At 40.8% G+C, this 21869-nt stretch overlaps 1 protein-coding gene across 1 annotated transcript in view; it reads left to right on the plus strand.

The window, feature by feature from the left end:
• SV2B (synaptic vesicle glycoprotein 2B) overlaps positions 1-3814 on the plus strand; it is a 124090-nt gene extending 120276 nt beyond the window's left edge. Inside the window, exon 12 of the mRNA XM_006885187.1 lies at positions 3631-3814. Within this exon, the coding sequence (XP_006885249.1) occupies positions 3631-3814 (184 nt within the window). The remainder of the gene's footprint in view (positions 1-3630) is intronic.
• The last annotated feature ends 18055 nt before the right edge of the window (positions 3815-21869 follow it).

Genomic DNA, 21869 nt, shown 5'->3' on the forward strand with positions numbered 1-21869 from the left:
AGAGAGAGAGAGAGAGAGAGAGAGAGAGAGAGAGAGGAGGGAAGGAGGAAGGGAGGAAATGATAATGGAAAGGTGAAGAAGTGGATCAATGTGGAATGAGTGTGAAGGAAAGACATAAAGCAGAGAAAGAAACATGAGAGCTCAAGGTATGACTTTTATTTTGTGCTCATTGTTTAGGAAGAGGCTTGATTTAAAGATACAGGGTAAAAATTGTTACTTAGGAGACTTTGTATGGAGAGTAAATTCTAAATTTGAAACAGGACAGACAAATAGCCTATGGTCAGAAAGGACTGGAACTGTGTGGAAGATGAGTAAATGAAACGTTGCAAAGAAAAGTTAACAGTAGCCCCAAAATTTGGTGACAGAGGTGCTAACATATAAGTAGCTAAGGAAGAGACAAAGAATATACTTGGAGCCTTTTATCACAAACTAAAAAATTGTTAAGTTTAAAAAAAATAAGAGACGGAAATATTATTTCCATGAGATAAGATTGTACATCTAGAAAATGAAAGTATATTAATTGAAAGAACTATTAGAGACAAAACATTTGCAAAACTCTCTCTTCCTTCTGGGTAGAGTCTCACTCTCATGGAGTCTGCGGTGACTCACAGTGACCCTTTGAGCAATAGAGTGACACTTAGCCTTATCCTGTCCCGTCCTCACAATCTCTGCCATCTCAAGTCCCTTGCTGTTGTCACTATGCCAATTCCTTTGATTGAAGGTCTTCCTCACTTTTGATGATTTTTTACTTTTCCAAGCATGACGTCTTCACAGATATTCCATTTGTTCATTAAGAGAGAATCAACTTTGAGGGGACAGCTCATCCTCAATCATATTTTGAGCTACTTGAACCTGATGGGGCTCATTTTCTGGTACCATATTGGAAAGTGAGTTGCTATTATTGTAGAGTGTTTGAGGACCTGTTATTTTAAAAATAAGAAGCAAGATTGGTAATACTGTAGAAGTTTTTGAATACATTAAAAAAGATAATGAAATGATAATGAAAAACATTTGATAACAGCAAAAAATAATAAAACACATAGGAGTGAATTTAATTAGAAAAAGAAAATAGCTACAAGATGCGTGGCATTAGGATTGGTGGAAGATCTAACAACAATCTGTGTTATGCAGATGACACAACCTTGCTTGCTGAAACTGAGGAGGACCTCATGCACTTACTGCAGAGGGTCAAGGACTGCAGCCTTCAGTATGGACTGAGGCTCAATGTCAAGAAGACAAAGATTCTCACCACTGGACCAATTGGTAGCATCAGGATGGTTGGCAAAAAGATTGAGATTGTCACAGCTTCAGTTTGCTTGCCTCCATAGTCAACACTCTTGGCACCAGCAGCCAGGAAATAAAAAAACGTATTGTGATGGGAAAGTTCTGCTTTTAGTGACCTCTCTAAAGTACTCAAGAGCAACGGTGTCTCTTTGGAGAGGAAGGTGCGCCTGATACAGGCCATGGTCTTTGCAATCACTTGTTATGCATCAGAGAGCTGGACAATGACTAGGGAGGACAGAAGAATTGACGCCTTTGAGCTGTGGTGCTGGAGAAGAGTATTGAATGTACCATGGACTGCCAAGAAAACAGATTCATCCTAGAGAGGGTTAAACCAGGCTACTCCTTGGAGGTAAAGGTTCTGGGGCTTCGTCTGACATACTTTGGACATGTTGTAAGGAGAGACAGGTCCTTGGAGAGGGACATCATGCTTGGTAGAGTAGAGGGACAGCTCAGGAGGGGAAGACCCTCTATGAGGTGGATTGATTCAGTGACTGGGGTAATCGGGATGTGTGTGTCAGAGGCAATGTGATTGGCACAGGATAGAGCAGGGTTTAGGGCTGTTGTACGTAGGGTTGCTATGAGTCGCAAACGACTCGACGGCACATAACAACAACAACAACATGAACAAATGATACAATTCTACTGAGAAATATTTTTAAAAGAGAAATAAAACAAACATATGTCAACATATACCTCATTTCTTTCAATAAGAAGATTCAATTTACAAACAAATCAAGTTTTCCTCTAACTTTAACATAGCCTAATCAGGTCTTTAATGTGATTTTTTTTAATGTGAAAAATTATTTTAAAATTTATTTAGAAAAATACACATGTAGAAAAGATGCAGAACAGTTTGAAAATAAAAGAGATGGTATTGGTGGCTGCAATGATTTCAAAGCTACAATAAATAAACAAATGCATTAAAATAATATTTATTTATTATTATTTTTTAATGCAGAAAAAAAAATCCCAAATTTTACTAAACTTTTAGTGCGAATAGCAAAACACTTCAGTAGAGAAGAAAAAGTGTTGGGAATATTTTCTCTCTATATGGATGGTGTCAAGTAGAGACGGTTAGTAATTGCTATCAAAGGGAAATGGGACCAAAGAATAATGAATAATATTGGACATTTCATGGGTACCAGAAACTTCAATTAACTACAGCCTCAAAAAGGTAAACAGGTTATTTTTCTCCCCTGCAGGTACTCTGCGGTCTTTACACCTTGTTACTTCCCTTCTGTCCTGTTGGTCTGTGTTGCGTGTCCCCAACTGTTACAGCCTCAAATGAGACCTCTGTATTCTAGGAAGCAAAATAAAAGGAAGAGGGATGATAGAGAAAAGAGTAAAAAGCCTGCTCACTGTAGCTCTGGAGACAATTTCTTTGGAGTGGCCACAAGCATTTTCCGTCTGTTGGACAAAGCTGAGACACATGGCCACACTTAATAGCAAGGGAGTCAAGCAGACAAGCGCAGCCTTATGTTAGAAGAAATGGTGGTACGATGTAGTGAGGCGCTGAATTATAGTTGACTTGACAGCGCCTACAACAAGAGCTGCTGTCTCTGCCACAAGAAAGTTAAAGGTATTACTAAAGGAGTACACTCTCTGCTTTTTTTAAAAGGAATATTTTTAAAGAAAAAAAAATGTGAATAAAATAGTTGAAAATGTCCGTAGCCTTTCAGTGGCTGAGATTATCCATAATTATTTTCCTAAAATTTTATATGAATCCAAATTTGATTTAAATGGGCAGTTGTGTTGTTGTTGTTATGTGCTGTTGAGTCATCTGTGATGCATAGCAATCCTACATACAGCAGCTCTGAAACCTGCCCTGTGCTGAGCCAGTTTCACAAATTCTGACACACCAGCCCCCATTGTTCTAGTCACTGTATCAGTCCATCTCATCTGGACCCAAAGTATGTGAGATGGAGCTTCAAAATCCTAGCCTCCAAGGAAAACTCTCCAAGATAGGCCTATTTGTTTTCATGACAGTTCATGATATATTCAAGACTCTTCTCCAGCACCACAACTCAATGGCATCGATTCTTCTTCTAGCATCCTTAATCATTGTCCAGCTCTGTGATGCATAGCAAGTAATTGCAAAGAACATGGCCTCGATTAAGTGCACCTTAGTTTCTAGACTGACATCGTTGCTTTTTCAATACCCTGGAGAGGTCCCTGACAGCAGATTTTCCCAATGCAGCTGTTACTTCTACATTTAAGAAACAATCTCTCCCACAATCTGATTATCCATCACTCCCAACAAGGGGATAACCCAAAGCCACCTAGCTCCACTCTTCTACTGAGGTCTGCTTCAAGCTTTCAATGACTCTCTTTCCTTTTCTTTCACAGGGCAACAGCCTTTGGCATCCTCAATGGCTTATGCAAATTTGGTGCCATCCTGGGAAACACCATCTTTTCTTCTTTTGTGGGCATAACCAAAGTTGTCCCCATCCTCCTGGCTGCTGCTTCTCTTGTTGGGGGTGGCCTGATTGCTCTCCGACTGCCAGAGACACGAGAGCAGGTCCTGATGTGAGCAACTTCATGGGCGAGGAAAGTGAAGAATCTCGTCTGGGATTCCGTACAGGCACTCACACTTTCTGTCTGTTACTGTCCAGCGGAGACTTTGGATTGCACGAAAGGAGCAGTTGATTTTGTGACTTATAGTTTAGGACTCATTTCAGCTGTTGATAGGTTTGTAACTCAGGTGACTGATTTGGGGGTGCCCAAGTTACCCTTAGAATCATAGAATGGTGTGCTTGGCTTCAAGTTTCCTCTTGCCAAAATATTGGGAAGACGGGTACATTCTCCAGTGAGTCAATACTCCAAGCCAGAGATGTGCATTTTCCTCAGCAGGATGCAAAGACTTATTTGCATTTAGAAATGGTTTTGAATGTGACAAACATACAAGCTCCTCCACAAAACTCCTATGGGGAGACCAATGATTTAACATACTGACTTGGCTGGGAGTTAGAGCCACCAAATATATATCAGGATTGAAGCATAGGATACACTTAATTTTGTATTTAAATATGTATTACCTTGAGAATTGGCACAGTAGCATTGAGGATACCCTGATGTCTAAAAAACAATAACTCTGATATAAAACCTCAAATATTTGAACAATATCCATAGAAACTTACCTTTCTTCTCAAGTGTCCTAAGCTTATCGTACTGATTAGATGGCAGAGTTTAAAATGGCACTGTATTTATTTATTTTTTTCTCTATTAGAAGAAAATGAAGTAGGCTAGATAGGCTATGAACTAAATTTGTACATAATTGCATTGGGGTTACTTTCCAGAAATGATTTCCGCAAATATTTGCCAGCATCTGAGCCATACTTTGTGGGGGGCTTGGTGTTTGATGTCCCAGGAAATTGAGTCCAAATGAATGAAATGCAAACACAATTTCTTATAGCCATTTAACTTGCTGTTGAGAGGATGCGTTTAGCAAACTCAGTGTGTACAGTTCATTTATTCTAGCACTGGTCTTCGTGTAAGCGGAGTAGTTGCATTTCTCTATTTTACTGCTCCCATGTGAAACTCAAGCTCGTTCTCACTATTGGCGTGTTTGACTTTGCTGCTCACCCAGAAAGAACATGAGATGAGTTGCGTGGCCTCTGGCACCCTCTTTGTTGGAGAACAAAACACTGTGGACGATGGAAGATTGAGGGAGGGATGGGGAAGTGTAGCCACAGTACTTCAGAATGTAAATCCTTTCAGTTTATTTTAGGAGTAAACTACAATTCCTGTTTGTTACAACTGGACATGTCCTATGGGAAATCTAAGCCATGTGTCCCAGGTCAAGGGTTTTATAATAAAAAAATTATTGGTGTGGGATGGAGGGAATATTAACAAAGCAAAAAATCTCCAAAAACAGACAAGAAACCTCTTTCAAAGCAAAACATCAAAAACCAAAACCCAACCAAAAAATACCAAAAAACCCCCACTGCTGCCAATTCAATTAGAACAATTGTTTTACATTTAAAACTGCCCCATAGGGTTTCCAAGGCTGTAATAATCACAGGTGGGGATTGCCACATTTATTCTCCTGAACAGCAGCTGGAGGGCTTGAATTACAGACCCTAAGGTTAGCAGCCAAGACCAGCCACCAGGCTACCAGGCTTCTTTTGTAGGGAGTATAAACAGAACCTGACTCATTGTCATGGAATTGGAGCTGACTCATCGTGACCCTGTAAGACAGAGAAGGACTACCCCAAAGAGACCACCAGACTGCAAAGCTTCGGGGAGCAGATCTCTTTTCTTTTCCTCACAGGAGTATTTTATTGTTGTTATTGTTAGGTGTCGTCAAGTGGAACACGACTCATAGTGACTCTACAAACAACAGATCTGAACCCTGTCCTATCCTGTGCCATCCTTCCACTGCCCAACACTCTCCAGCCCATTTCTGCAGTCAATGCACCTGGTTTGTCATTTCTCCATCGTCCCAAGCATAGGGAGCATAGGGTTGTCAAATCCGTTTTTCTCGTGTGCTTCAAGGGAATGCATCTGCTCATCCATTTTGGAACATTATGAGGTGGAGGTGGCAGGAAGTTGAAGTAAGCATCCCTGAGAAGAATGAGCAATAACTTGAAGCCTTTTCCTAAGTATATAAAAAAGGAATACTGTCAATAAAACCTGTCTCCCAATGGAAGGGACAATGAGTTCTGGGCTCCTCCTACTGGGAGTGAACTTGCTGAAGCGAAATGAACGTTAGTCTGTAAGAGCTAGTCCTTTGACTTAGTTTACAGCACTCTCAATGGCGGCAAAATGTCATCCTTTCCTTCCAAAAATCTCCAAAGACCTAAAACAGATTCACCTGGATTGCACTCAGTGCTTTTTGTTTGTTCTGGAGAAGCGTTTGGGTTCTGTGGCAACTCCAAGGTGTACAGGAGAAAAGCACAGTTTAGATGATATCTCTTGATCCTTTATTTGAGATACATTTTTTTGTGGTTAAAATGCTTATTCTGTTCTTCTTCTCTTTATCATCCCCCACTTTTCTCAACACAGAGGAGAAAGACAAAACAAATCTAGCTCCTTAATTTGACAGCTTGGATACATACATCTCGTATTTCACATGTATAATGTGTATCTTCTACTTCTGTTTGCCAGCCCTCATCCTCCATTATTAGATGGCTTTTCATGCTTGTGCTATGCTAACTTTTGTTACAGCAGCAAGTAAAAAGAAAACAAAACCCCCTGTAACAGTTGACACAGCTGCACTTTCAAAATTATCTATGGGGTAAGGAGGATGCAGTTGGTAAACAAGCATAGTAAGCCTGCATTATTCATGTAAAAATACATATATATGTACCAACCCAGTGTCCTTAGGTCAGACCCACAGCATGTCTCCAACAGGTTTCCAGGGCTGTAAACCTTAAAGGGAACAGACTGCCCACTTTCTCCCATAGAGATGCAAGATGGGTTCAAACCACTAACCTGTCATTTACCAGCCCATCACATAACCCATTACCCTAGCAGGGCTCATTACAGTATATATAAGCCATTTTATATCTATGACATAAATGGCTCCAGGTCTCACCAGCTCAAGGCATTGAAAAGGAGTGAGTGTATATTCCAGTGAGTATATATTTATGTACATACATCTCATTGTGTCATAATATTTATTTCCATGTTTTATGGGAGTTATCTAACATAACTACTGTATCAGAGGTCTGATGTAATAGAATCGTAACATACTTTCCTTATTCTTGCCATACAGTTGCTAGCTTCAGAAAAGAGACTTGTCTAAGTCCAGGCTTACTACATTCCTGAGAACATTATTTTTTGGTGGGATAATATAATTCAGTGAACAGCTACCACTTAAGAAATTTGCAAGCCAGTTAGAGTTTGCATGTTTGGTTAAGAAGGGCCTTGTAAATCTGAAAGTTGATTAATTTTTGAGTGCTAGGGATAGCCACAATCGTTTAGGGTTTGGCTCCCTTTGGTTTTTACGCTCTCACTTTACACTATCTTTATGACTCTTGAAACCAGCTGCCTAACTAACCAAGGACATTTGCCATCTCATCCATCATGGAGTCCTTTGTGCAGGGTGCAGCCGCCCTGCCCTCTGCAGCCTTTCCTGGTGAAGGATTGTCTGGCAGTGGCACCTGGTCACTTCTTTAATGCTGTCACTCCTGCTGAGATAAATGCTTCTTTAAAAATAGCCCCGGTGGCAGGTTGTTGAGGGAATAATGGACAGCATTGCTGGCCATCAGTTCTTTCTCATTTTACTTTGCACCTAAAGAAGCTCTTAATGTCACTCAAGCAGGGTTAAAGGGATGAGGCTGCACTTCATTGAGCAAATCTGTTCATGTCCGTGACATAGTTCACGACAACCACTTTAGAAGTAGCTGCTTTTAAATGATCTAGCTGTACTGTCTCACCTCATGAAGCTGACTTTTGAGCTTTTATTTTGTCAAAGAATGCCTAGTGAGCAAGGTATGGCTATTTGTGACATTCATGTATAAGTAATCTCATTCCCAGGTGGTTCTCGAGTACCTTGTGTTATTATTAAAAATAATAATTATAATAAAATAATTCCGAGCAAATCTGTGAGAAGTGAGGCTGGACTTTTTTTTTTTTTTATAGTCACCTAAGTCTCTTCTATTTTCCTAAATCCTCTCAATCAGCTGAGACCAATGTTAGGAATCAACTTTTTTCTGTGCATATATGAGTGGTCTGAGAGGTTCAAGGACGTGACCAGGTTGTAAGTCACCAGGACTCAAATGATGTTCTCTCCACTAAAGCTGCAGTCAGCGGTACTCTGTGACCGAGCTCCCTCAGGGTCTGAGAGGAACGGACAATGTGTCAGATACTTAAGGTCCATTTCCTGAGGGCGCCTACTGAAAGCTCACTTTGTTGTTTGATTTAGACTGAGTAAAAGTATCAGCACAGCAATCCAGAATTAAGGTTGCACAGAGAAGTGTACTCGGGGTGGGGGGTGGGGGGGAGGGACTTGGGAATTGTATACTAATGAAGGAATTTTTTCTTTTTTCTCTCTTCGGAGGGAGAAGCGAGCTGGTGGGGAGGGGTGGAAAGGGGGAAAATTGCGGCAATGAATGAATGGAAATCCAAAACCTCTGTAAAAAAAAATATTAAAAAAAAAAGTATCAGCCTACACAGGAAGGATCAGTATTTTCCATTAGCTCATTTATGCATGCATCAAATTTTATTGTGCCAGGCTTTGTGCTAGTACCTGGGTGAAACAAACAAAGAAACAAAACAACCAAGTAAGAAACAACACTCAAACAAAAAACTCTTCCCAAGATTTTCCTCCATGGCCTTCATGGCTAGGTAGCACAAGGGAGATTAGTAATAAAACTCAAATGCAATGACCTTACAGTGGGTAAAGTGCACATTCAGTTTGTAAGAGGACTATTACTTGTTATGCATTTTATAAGCTTTTTAAAAATATGTTTTAAACTATATGTAGCAGTATAATATATTAATCTTACAAATGTAAAATTTTATCAGCTATTATGCGTTTGCAAAAACTACACATCCTACTTTTAGCTTTATTGCAGTTATTAAGAAAATGTTACTTTTTAAATTAGAAAACATAAAAAATGCTTTCAGTATAGAAGAGACAATCTGATTTTAAAGACAATATTCTATGAAAACATCTACTCAGAAAATAACAGACATTCACAGGATACCAAGATGGAGAAATGCTTTGGCAAACCAGGCACATAGCATTGCTCAAGAGCAGGCCATGGTCTTGAAGGCTAGCTGTATCGGATTCTTCATTAGAAATCTAGAGACCACGTGAGGCGGTGTCTTAGTCTTGATATAGTTGAGGCATTTTTCAGTCGAGCATTCTGAATTTCTCTTAGCAAAACCCACGCTCTCAACAGCCATTTGCAAGCATCCCTCCATCTGCGCATTCTCTCTCACAATTGTGTAGAACTAGTAATGATCTCATCCGTTTATTATTCTGATAAAACATTAAGTTAAATACACTTTTAAAAGCTAGTCCTTTATAAAGCTCCATTTATAAGCTTGTGTCAAAAAAATTAGTGACCAAGGCCAGTCAGATGGCCTTCATGTATGCTTCCTTCTCATGAATTTCTGATTATGGTTGTCCTCTGGAATGCCTGAGACAGCACACTGAAGTTCCGATCATATAACCCAGGTAAGGGAAACAACACTCTTGCTCATTCCTGCAGAATTTTCTTTCATTTTTTAAAAAATGTAACTTACTTCACAGACAGTTTTCTAAGAAAAGTGAGCAGTAGGCTAAGCCTCCCATGAGCTCTGAGAAGTGGTTTCCACTTTCACGTCAGGTTGTTCTGTGGTCTCTGGATGGTGTGAATGGTTAACCCCTGGATGGCTAGCCAAAGGATTGGTGTTTCCAACTTCAGAGGAGGAAAGGTCTGGCAATCTGTTTTCTAAAGGTCACAGCTTTAAAAACCAATGGAGATATTTTGTTGCATCACATGATACTGAGGTGAAATTGACTCTGATGGCTTAACTCTTTTTTGTTTTTCTCAGATTAGAGAAAGTCAGATGGGACAAACCCCTCCACTAAGACAGACTCAACATACATTAGAGGGACTGCCCGGGGCTGTGCTTGATTTTTGCCTCTCAATGTATTTTCCTGTCCGCAGCTTAGTGCTATTGTGGGGAGCTGTGTTGTCTTTCAGTACAGACAACCCAAAGAGCAGTTTGGAACAAAATCATGTAGACAGAGCCTTTGATTGTGAGGCATGCTTAAAGCACATTTTGTTTAATTTGCAGAGGCTTGCCTGGGGAATTTGTATGCACAACTTTTGCGGCAGCAGTAAGATTTCCACCAAGATTAATGATGAGACGGAACAGTGTAGTGCTGCCCACAGAGGTTAAGTGGTGAAATAAAAGTTGCGATTGTCATTAATTACTGCAGAACGAACAGGGCATTTGTTTCACAGAATCGTATTATACTCTCTGGAAGGTTTGAACTGTGAGCTGGGCAGTGAGGAATCACTATCATCTTCCCTTAACGCATCAGTTTAGCTGTTGATTCCTTTTTGGTCCTGCTGGCTTAAACATATAAAAATTTCAAAGACTGTCGAAAAAGAAAATACCCTTCAGTGACTGTCATTTTCTGAAGTTAATGTGCTAGGTTGCTGTGACTGTTAGGTGTCCCTGAGTCAACTCTGACTCTTTGTGACGCTATGAGCAATAGAGCCGAACCTTGTCCTTATTCAGCACCGTCTTCATGACTTCTGCTCAAGCACATCTCATTGAAGATCTCCTTCCCTTTCGCTGACACTTCACCTTTTTCCAAGGACTGAGCCCTCCTAACAACGTGCCCTAGATATGTGAGGTAGTTTCACCATCTTTGCCCCAAAGGAGCATCTTAGCTTCACTCCTCCAAGACAGATTTGTTTGTTCTTTTGTCAGCCCATTGGATATTAGGTTTCTTTAATCACAACTAAGACCCTCAACAATGAGAAGAACTGATGACAATGGCTGCCACCATTGGCTCAAACCCAGCAGCGACTGTGTTTGGGGCAGGATCGGGCAGTATTGCGTCGTGTTGTACATCAGGCTGGTGTGAGTCGGACATGACCATCTAGCCTCACAATAACAAGTCCTGCTCAGCAGCGAGGCATCGTGACGCTAACAGCCTGCTCTCCACTTCTTACATACAAAGTGTAATTTCAGGAATTCAAACTTCCTTACATCACAATTTGTGGTCATTTCAGTGAGATCTGAGCAAAAAGAGCCTTAACAATGGCTTCCTATGGAAATTAGACAAGGTCTGTAGGTTCAAGGATTTCAAAGATGATGAGGGTGGTGCAACCAAGAACAGGTTTAGATCTTTTGTTCCTAGTGGCATCATTATGAGTCATACTCAGCTCAAAGTCACATAACAACAAACGTATCACAAAAGAGGAAATTTTTAAAACTTAGTAAAATGAACTGTAAACAATTGGTGACAAATCACAAGCCTATTAAAGTGGGTCTCCCAAAAAATAGCACTCTAGGAGCCTCAAAAAGTACTTGACAATGGTACAGCCATATTTCTTTAAAATGTGTTACAGGAGAAGGCTTTCTGTTTCTTGGGGCTCTGGTGGAGAAAGCCACATTTCTCTGGTGGTTCGAATCCATCAGCAGCTTTGTAGGAGAAAGAAGGACTCTCTCAACCAGTGTGATTCATAGTCTCCAAACACTCCCTGGAGAGTGAGCCCTCAAGTCAGGTCCACCTCGATGGCAATGAGGTTTGAGTTTTCCCTTTCTGACTGAAAGTCGGTCCTCATGACTCAAGAAAAACAGACACTTCACCGTAGAAAACATTCAGATGGCAAAAAACACATGAAGAAATGTTCAAAATCCCTAGCTTTAAGAGAGATGCAAATCAAAACAACTATGAGATATCAACTCACCAGTAACAATAGCAAAATTTAACAAAACAACAAACAACAAATGCTGATGAGTGGAGAAACTGGAACCCTTATTCACTGTTGGTGGGAGTGTAAAATGGTGTAACCACTATGGAAGGCAATATGCCACTTTCTCATAGAGTTGGAAATAGAGATACCATTTGATCCAACAATTCCACTACTGGGAATATACCCTAAAGAAACCATAACTGCCACCCAAGCAAATATATACACACCCATGTTTATTGTGGTTTTATTCACAATAGCAAAGAGTTGGAAACAACCCAAGTGCTCATCAACAAATGAATGGAAAGAGAAGCTGTCGAATATTCACACAAAGGAATATTATGTTACATCAAAAAACAAGGAGCTCATGAAATATTCTACAAAATAGGTGACCTGGAGGACATTATGCTGAGTGAAATATCTCAGTCACAAAAGGACAAATATTGCAGGGCCACTGTTGTAAAGCGGGATTGACATTGGAGTTGGGGGAAACTTAGAGGGGATAAATAATGTATACTGCATTGAAGCAGATAAGGGAGAGAACTGTTTAGGAGGAATATATGGTTATTATTGTCATGACACGAGCCCAGAATGAAACCTGCATAGTGGAGTGAACTGGGGGAGGAGGATTGTTTAACAATGAAAGAATTTAGGGAGCTCTGGTGGCCTAGTGGTAAGAAGCTGCACTGCAATCCCAGAGGTATGCAGTTCGAATCCACCAGATGCTCTGCTGGAGAAGGAGGGGCAATCTCCTCATGTACCAGTCAGATCCAATTTGAAGGTATACACACAAAACAAAAATAAAATAAATAAAAAAAATTTAAAAAAGCAATGAAAGATTTTTTTCTTTTTTACATTTTTTTTTCTTTTTTACTTTTCAAAGAGAAAAGTGAACTAGGCAGGAGGTGTGGGCAGGAAGGGAACTGTGTAGCAATGAGAGAATGGAAATCCAAAGTCTCTGTAAACTTTCATTAAAGTAAAAAAACATTAAAAAAGAAAATCCAATTACATTAAACATTTGGAGTAGAGTTGCTATTGCTACCTATAATGATCATTTTGAGAAGGATAATCTTTAGGAAGCCATTTTCTGTTATTTCACAGTGGAAGTTTCCAACAATTTGGTAAAGACTGGAAATCAGAATAGAAGTACAATGATGCTGGGCTGTATTTTGGAGTTTAAGTTTGTCACAGAGAGGTGGGAAAAGGATACAATATAGGCAGCCCTGAATTCTCAGCTGACTGTCCAGTAAATGTAATAGATAGTTTTGCAATCTAGCTCAATTCTCTTTTTTCTTTTCTTTTCTTTAAATTATTATTAAATTTTATTCGTTTTAATGAACATTTACAGAGATTTTGGGTTCTTATTCATTCATTGTTGCACTGTTTTCTCCACCCTCCTCCCCAGTTCGTTCTTCTCCCCCCCCACCCCCGAATGTCTGTTTTAATTGTCCAATTGCCACAGTGCTTGTCAAAGCCAGTTCTGATTAATCTCCTTTGTCAGTCAATTCTCTTTTAAAACTGCATTTGGAGGAAGTAGATGGAAAGTATTTGTGATCTAGAAAAAAAACAACAAAAACCCCAAACACCAAAATCCAAAGCACTCCATGGCATGACAGTGTTTAATATAAATGCCATGGATTAGCCTATTTCAATTCAAGCTATTTTAACATAACATGGAAGAAAATCTTTTAAGAAAGGAAAAATTCAAAGTATTTACAAGTAACTGAACAGAGAGTTGCCAACTTTTCTACATTCTAAATGAGTCAGAAATTAAAATACTCTATGTGCTTAAGGTTTTAAGGGAGGAAAATGTCAGAGCTATTTTTCTGTATGAGATACATTTATCAATATGAATTTTGGATCTCCACAAACCTAACAGCCAGAACAAAAGAGTGTCTCCATCTTCTGTTCTCAATTCTCTGGCCCCAATGGGATAAGTCAAGTAAATAAAAAAGGTCAGGAAGGACTCTTGAAAGTAAAAGGGTCCATTTTTTTAATAGTCTTTTCTACTTGTGAATATTCCCCCCCTTCCTTTTTCTTATTTGCCTAGTATTGCAAAACAGTAGAACTTTAAAAGCATATACTAGACCTTTGGACTCCAATGAGTGTTGTTGGGGATGTTAAGAGATTCCATTCTTCCTGGGCAGAGGTAGGTCTAGAGAGAGGCCATCTTTGGGGAGAGGTAATAAGTCTCCAGACACAAGTGACTGTTCTTGACCAGAGGCTGCAGTATATTCCTATAACAACTGCTACCCATGTGGCCATCCAGGCCTTGGGCAAGAGAGAACACTTCTAGCTTTGTAAAGGGGAGATGTTGAGTAGGAATACGTGCTACAGTAATACGCTCCTGGAATGGTGAGCAAGGTTAACAAAGTTCATATCTTCTGGCCCTGTTTGCTAAACTTTGTCAAGATTGCTTTGAAGCTGTACAAAGCAGTTGTGATAACATTGCTGTTAATGAAGTGAGCTGAGGCACAGCCAGAAGAGGAAGGGGATGATCTTTTCATCTTTCTGTCAAACATCTCCGTGTTGAGATGACTAAAAGCCAAAGTCGTGTGTCATACTGACTGAACTGTGACCAAGAGGACAGAATTTCACTCCACTGAGCCACGAAAAGGACTGTTTGTAGGTAATGGGCAGAGGGACACACTAACCAGTTTACAGTAACTTAAAAACTGGATGGAACTGCACAATACATTCATCTAGATGTGATCAAACTGTTCTGTAAATACTCCCGTGTATAATGAACGCATTTACGGAGTGAATAAGCTGATGCTGTCAGTGTGGAATGACCAAAGAGGATTTTGCTTCCTCTTCCTATTTTTCATGCTCTAATTTCTCTCTCTGAATGTGTTACCGTCTCTGGCTGTCCCTGGAAAGTAGAATTGCTGTGATGACCTATGCTTTTTTGTTCTTTGGTTCATTAAAGTGGTAAAAATGATTTGCTTTGGTGGTTGGGTAATATATATTATGGTCTTTAATATTTCACAATCTAGATTTTCGCAAACAGTCACAACATGCTGTATAATACCAGGGCCTGTGCTAAAAACTTACAAGAAGACTGCTTCCTTTAATTTTCATAATAAGCTAATGATGTGCTATTTTCTTGCTTTCACAGATGGATAAACTTAAAGTAACTTTCTTGAAGTCATACAGATACAGACAGATGTAGTCAAGGTCTTAACCAAGGTCACCTGGCATGCAGTATCGTGTAACCTCTTATTCTACTTCCTACAAGCACTCTGAGGAGTGTATATTATGATAATTATATTATTATTTAATATTATTATATGAGTGTATGTTATTATATACTGACTATAGACACTTCAAGGCCGATGTGTCAGTGCTAACCAAATTAGATGCCATCTGATACACAGAGGATTCCACAAGAACCTATCATTGAATCTATGTATTATGACTACACAGTGTTTGGGACACAGTTAATCACTGCTATCAAGTTGAGGCTGACACACAACAACCTTATAGGACAGAGCAGAGTTGCCCCAAATAGTTATTGAGGCTGTAAATCTTTACGGAAGAAGACTGACTGTCACATCCTTCACTCACAGAGTAGCTGCACGGTTCTAATCTCAGCATTCAGAAGATTTCATCTCTGAATTACAGCAGACGTTGTAGCTGTGGCTCAGGATCTGGAGACCTGTCTTTATAGAATGTGAAGGTTTTAATCTAGAGGCTTGTGGGGATTATTCTGGTTCTGAGGTGGTCAGGAAGGTCCTAGGGGGATTGAGGGACTTTCTGCCAACTGGTGTGGACGTATTTCAGTCTATAACAAGTATGGAGATGTTAGTGTGAACTAATAGAACACGATCCCTGGGGAAAACACCTGGTTGGCCCAGTGCAGTGTCTCTGTTTTCTGATATTTTTTCCCAGACTACCTACCACAAGTCCCAAACTACCTACACACTATTCATTGAAAAACTGAATTTGGATTTCATGTCTTGACCAGGTCTGATTTTTACTTTATTTATGTATAACACTAGAGGGCAGTAGCTACCTTGATGATGCTTGTCTAGTAGAACTAGCAAGCTTTTTCGAAAAGACAAATATTTGTCCTCCATTCTTAAGGATGCACGGAAGGCTGGGGGTATCCTTCAGCTGTTTGCAATATGGCTAGGTCTGAAATAGGGAACATTCCTCTAATTGCTTTTAGGGAATTATCGAAAGTATCTAGATTCATGTATTAGCAGCACTTTACTAATAATGTTCACGTGGAAACACCCAGTATCAGGCTAGCAGACCCCTGAAATCAGTCTGTGCATGCTTAAGGAGGCCTCTGGATGTGCCTGGGAATTTGTGAAACTACAGCATTGTAACAAGCCTGCAGACTTGAGTTGTGGCTTATGCATTCGTAATGTGTCTACTAAAAAACAGAGCTAGTCCGCATACAGGGGACAGCTGCTGACATAAACTGCTTTTAATGATAGATGGCCACAACTCTGGCGAAGCTCAGGGGAGCACATATTTTCAGCACAGCTGATCTGTGTAAAGAAAAGCTCGATTAGGACAAGCGTAGCTCAAGCGTCTGTCTTCCCTTGGTTCTCCCTGTGGCTTGTTGTGTGGTCTGGGGAAAGACTGTGAGGTCTTGGGCTGATTACTTAACCTCAATTTCCCATTTTAAAACGGTAGAGGTAGACAAAGCGGCTCCCAGTTCCCTCCCAAGTTTTGATTTTCTGTGGTAGGACAAATACCCACTGGGGAACTCAGACAAAGCAAAATACAGAAATAGAATTTCCTGTGTGTGAGTTGTGGCAGGATTCAAAAGAGAGAATGCAATGTGATATCGGAAATGGTTCATTTAAAAATACTTGGCAAACCTGATAAAATGCACATGCACGCTTCTGCCTTGGCATGTTCCTGCTTCTGCCTCGACCATGGCTTCTGCTGGTGAGGAAAAGCAGGTGGATTGTGAAGGTACATGATGACCCCAAGGTAAAAATAGAGCTTTGTCTTCTATTCATATTGCCACTGAAATACAAATAGTCAACAAACTTCATTTAACTGTATCAGAAGGAATCAGGGAAGAAGGTCCTCAACCAAAAAGCAGCCTTCTATAGTAGAGAGTGCTTGATTTCTACTCAAAGCTCTAAGTTCGTATCTTGCCTCTATCATTTATGAGTAAAGCTGAGCAGGTAGGTGTCCCTGGGTCATGGAAATAGGGTTGTTGGTGTTGTTAAATGCCACTGAGTTGATTGCAACTTATAGGAACCCTGTGAACAAAGGATCTAAATCTTGTCCCATCCTATGCCACCTGTCACTGAGTCAATCCATCCTTTTGGGATCTTCAGCTGTTAACCAAATGTTGGGGGTTCAGATTTATCTAGAGGTACTTTGGAAGGAAGATTTGGTGATCTAGTTCCAAAAAATATACCATTAAACCCCTACAGAATAGAGTTTTGTCCTGACCATGACTAGAAATTAACTCAATGTCTTTACTGACTTAAGCTTGGCTAAGTGAGGGACCTTTCTAAGCTTTCTCTCTCTCTCTCTCTCTCTTTCTTTCTTTCTTCCCCCCCCCCCCGATGCCTAGAAATGTTAGTTACCTTTTCCTAAACATGAGGTTGTAAGGAAGAAAGCTCTGGTGTAAATTGTGAATGTAAGGAAGAAAGCTCTGGTGTAAATTGTGAAAGAGCTCTGGTGGTCTGGTGGCAAGAAGCTGTACTCCAATCCCTAAGGCACGTGATTTGAGGTTGTTCCACCAGAGAAGAATGGGCAATCTATTCTGGTGCGATGTTGCTGTCTGTTCACTGGCAACTTAACAGTGACACCCTGATGGGGGTAAGCACTACAGAGATACATTACTCTGGGGGAGCATCAGAGAGTCAAGCCAGCTGAATTTTATTGGGGAATGCAGTGCACTTATATACAAGCAGGTAAACCAGAAGACAGGATAGGGTTGGCTTACAGAGTCGGCTTTCAGACATGGGACATGTGGATTGGATAGGAGAACATCTGCCTTGTGCAGACCACTCCCAGCTCAACAAACACAGCAGTTGTCTTCCCAGGTGGCAAGCTTTCTCAAGCCGGCACAGCCAAACACAGGGGAGCTTTCTCTACCCCGTATTAAAGGCCATAGGGAGGCTTGCACTTATCTGGAGCTTAGGTGATCTGTCCTGGCCAGAGGCCCTCCCGTCCTCCCAACATTCCACAACGCCCTGAAATCAGACAAGTAGAAAGGGCACAAGCAATTTGGAGTGAAAGAATCAGTGGTCATGAAGTTTAACTTAAATCATAGCATTCTAGACTGCTCCACAGCTAAAGATGAGCACTTAGAGGGAGGACAGCTGGGAAGGAGATCTGGCGGGGAATCTGAGCACACATCTCGGCATATTTTAGGAAATGGACCTTTCTGGAATTAGCTTGTATAGAGAGAGCATTAGAGGCTGGAGAAAGTGCAGGTGCCTAGTGGAAAGAAAAGTGGGAGTACAATGTCTTACAGATCACGTATAGGAACGCCTCCTAGGACTAGCACAAGAGGCCTGCGATGCAGGAGGTTGCACACAGGCCGCTTTGATGAGAGACACTATGAGGCAGCCACCTTGGACAGTGCCACTTATATGTAGCTTTGTGAGGGCACACAACAAATATGTGAGAAACACAAACAGAGAGCAGTGAGGCAAACAGTTACATGCAAAACTGCGGCATTCCTGTGGCCTTCCAGAAATGCTTAGTAGGATTAGGAATCCTGGGTTTGGCAAGCTCTGGTGGCCTAGTGGCAAGAAGCTGCACTGCAATACCAGAGGTATGCAGTTTGAATCCACCAGATGCTCTGCTGGTGAAGAAGGCACAATCTCCTCCTCTACTAGTCAGATCTGATTTGATGGTACACACACACACACACAGACACACACACACAATAATAATAATAATAGTAATAATAATAATCTAAAAAAGAAATCCTGGGTTAACAACTTGGAGAAAAACCCCTAAGAAACATTTGTGAATACTGTAAAAATGGCCCAGTTTAGTAAAAAAAAAAAAGCTTGTATAGGAAACACAGGCCACATATATACCAGTTTCTTACCACTAGGGCATTAAATAGAGCTCCCTTATAAACCAAGATTGAATTGTTGTTTCTTACATGGAAAAGGAATGATTGTGTAAAGTTTAACAGAAACTACATCTCTCCCAAAATTCTGCTCAAGTTCCATTGAGTGTAAATGTTATACCTGTGACATCAATAGAATGCTTTAGAATCTTGCCTCTCCAATGAGGTGAGATACTCATTATTAATTTACTTTGTATGATCAGCCTCACATTAAAGAATTTAGAATTCATAATTACGTTAAAGAGATTTCAGCAAGCAAAATAATAGACTATTGGCAATTTACATAATCTTGCTTAAAGATCAATATTGAATTTGCATCCAAATCTCAAATCTAATTGACTTTGTATGTGAGAAAAACCCTGGGGAAGCTTAACCTAAGAAGGAGGAGAGAAAAAGACAGAGAGAGAGAGAGAGAGAGAGAGAGAGAGAACAAGAAGAAAGAGCGAGAGAGGGAGAAAGGGAGAGGGAGAGGGGGAGAGGGGGAAAGAGAGCACAGTAGATAAGGGCACTGGACAACTCCCAGTCAGACGAGGCAGCAGGTGGTGATGCCCATAGAAACAAGAAAGAAGTGCGGATGAGAAATTCTAGGAGTGTGATGGAGATTGTGTTCAGGAATCCTGAGTCCTCTGAAAGAGAAACGGAAAAGGCATGGAATTTAGCCACATGGGTGTGGGCGAGAAGGGTGCCTTTCCCAACAGGCCAGAGGGAGATAAGATACGTGTCTGAGTGTGCAGGCAGAGTTTCCTATGGATCTAAATCAAGCACAGTACAACAGTTGGAAAACATTCTAGAAAAGAAAATAAGTCACATCTCTAGGTCAGAAACGGACAGGAGTGCTTTAGGACAAACTGGCCTCAGACGTCAGCGGCTCTCAGTCAGCTCCAATTCTTGGTGAGTCAAGAGTCAGAGGACAGCTGTGTTCCACAGGTTTTCAGTGGCAGGTTTTGCTAAAGTAGATTTCCAGGGCTTTCTCAATTCTCCGAATAGAGGCGAACCTACAGCCTTTTGACCAGTAACTAATGTGTTAGCATTTTCATCATTCAGGAACAACACTCTTCGTCCCCTCAAAGTGACAGAGTGCTCCAGGCTTCCATCCACCTCTGCCCTGGTTGGTACTTATTTTTTGGATGCACCACTAGAAATCCCTGCCTCACTGCTGGGGCCGTGATCGACCCACACAGACCTGTGTTTCCTATAGGTATGGCCCGATAGAACCTCTCAAGTCCATACAGCGGCCTTTCCCTTTCTGACGCAGGGCTCCTTTGACATTATGTGATAGGACTCTCAAGAATTTATTGAGCCTCAGAAATGCACAACCCCAAAGTACAAGAGAGTTTATGCCTCGCCAGAGCAACCATGACCAGTGGGAAGAGGAGTTGATGAATAAGTGCTTTCCCCTCTCTCACGCCAGGTACAGACACTTCTCATGACTTTGTAGATGATTCCCTGAGGGTAAGGAGCTGTGGCCTGAGCACGGCCCTTAGATAATGCAAATCAATCTTTGTATTGACTTTCCTTTTCTTTATACTCTTTGTATGTTTACTCTTCTTCCTGGAATCACTTCCCCAAATAAATTGCTCTAGTATAAATGTTTCTTGTGCTATGGGGGGGTCTCAAATGCCATAACGGAACAACTGTGCCATTGGTGTGCCAAACACCGTAATGGTTACCCATCATGGGCAGTGTCTGGTGAAGCTCCCAGATTGATTCAGGCTTGGAAGCAAAAGTGACATCCACTTCGTAAACCGCATGCCTCTGGAAACTTTATGAACTTGGAGAAATGACAATAGTTATAGAAAAGCTTCAGGCCTTTTGTGTGTATGTGTGTGTGTGTTTATCTCCCTCGTATTTAAAAGGTGGTTGGTCCCAAGAGTCTACTGTTATTTTATTTTGGAGGAACATACCATTCTTTTAAGTTGTACAGTGCTCCTCTGTCAATTTGCTGAACCTTGTGCCATTGGGGGGATTAAATGGCATAAAGGCTGTCCATGGTGGACAGTGTTTGGTGGAGCTCTCAGTATAACATAGGTTTGGAAGCTATAGTGGCACCCACTTCCTAAACCACATGCCTCTGGAAACTTTATGATCTTGGAGAAATGACAATAGTTATAAAAAGGCTTCAGGCCTTTTGTTCATAGGGTCACTACGAGTCACTCAACTCAATGGCAATCAACAACAATGATAACAAGTGTTTACCTCTGATTGCACATTGAGGAGAACACAGAACAGATGAAGAGTGAAAGGATCCAGGGGACCACACACCTCCCGCCTCTGGGCAGTCTTCTTGAACATAGCACTTCCCTGTGTGGAATAGAGATAGGAGAGGCCTTCAGAGCAGCTAGCTGTGATATTAGCGATTGTGATTTCTTTGTTGTGGAAGGAGACTTGGGAGGATGCAAGTGGTTCACACAAGGCTCCTCATCAAGAGGTGAGGTTTGAATCCACACAGAGGTGCACTGGAAGAAAGTTCTGGAGTAGTATTCTGAAAAAGCCACCGCTGAGTATCCAATCATGGAGCACAGTCTTATTCAGTGTGAGGAGGAGGTAATTGGCCTTGCTTTGGAGGAGTGGGAAAGGGCTGATGTGGGGATCTCTCAGGGTAAGTCAACCTACCATTCAGCTGTTGTTGATTCCAACACACAATAACATAACCTGTGGGTGTCTGAGGAAAACGGGACTGCGTTGAGTTTTCAGTGGCTGTGACAAATGCAGATGGCCGGGTCTTTCTTTTGATGTGCTTCTGGGTGGATTAGAGCCACTCACCATTTGGTTGCTGAGTGCCTAACTGTTTGAGCCACACAGGAACAGTCCCTTGTTCAAGAATGAACTTTGGTTCCAAGAGAAATTTCTTTTCTGATTTTAATATTTTTAAATTTTAATTGTATTTTTTAATGAAAGTTTATAGAGAAGTGGAATTTCGTTCATTCATTGTTACACATTTTACTCCCTCTGCCTCCCTTCCTCCTCCCCTAGTTCACTTTTTTTTTTAAATATTCATTCAAAGTTGTACAATTTCCTCCTTCTTCCCTATTTAGGCATTTTATAAAAAATATAAAATGCCCTTTATAAAAAGGGCATTTGTGTAAAACATAGGCTTTGAGGTTTAAAGTCCCATCCATTTCACCACACTAAACACTGACAGTATTATCAGG

The sequence above is a fragment of the Elephantulus edwardii genome, unplaced genomic scaffold (assembly GCF_000299155.1).
Source record: "Elephantulus edwardii isolate Elephantulus edwardi_28Jun2011 unplaced genomic scaffold, EleEdw1.0 scaffold00041, whole genome shotgun sequence".
NCBI classification, from domain to species: Eukaryota; Metazoa; Chordata; class Mammalia; order Macroscelidea; family Macroscelididae; genus Elephantulus; species Elephantulus edwardii.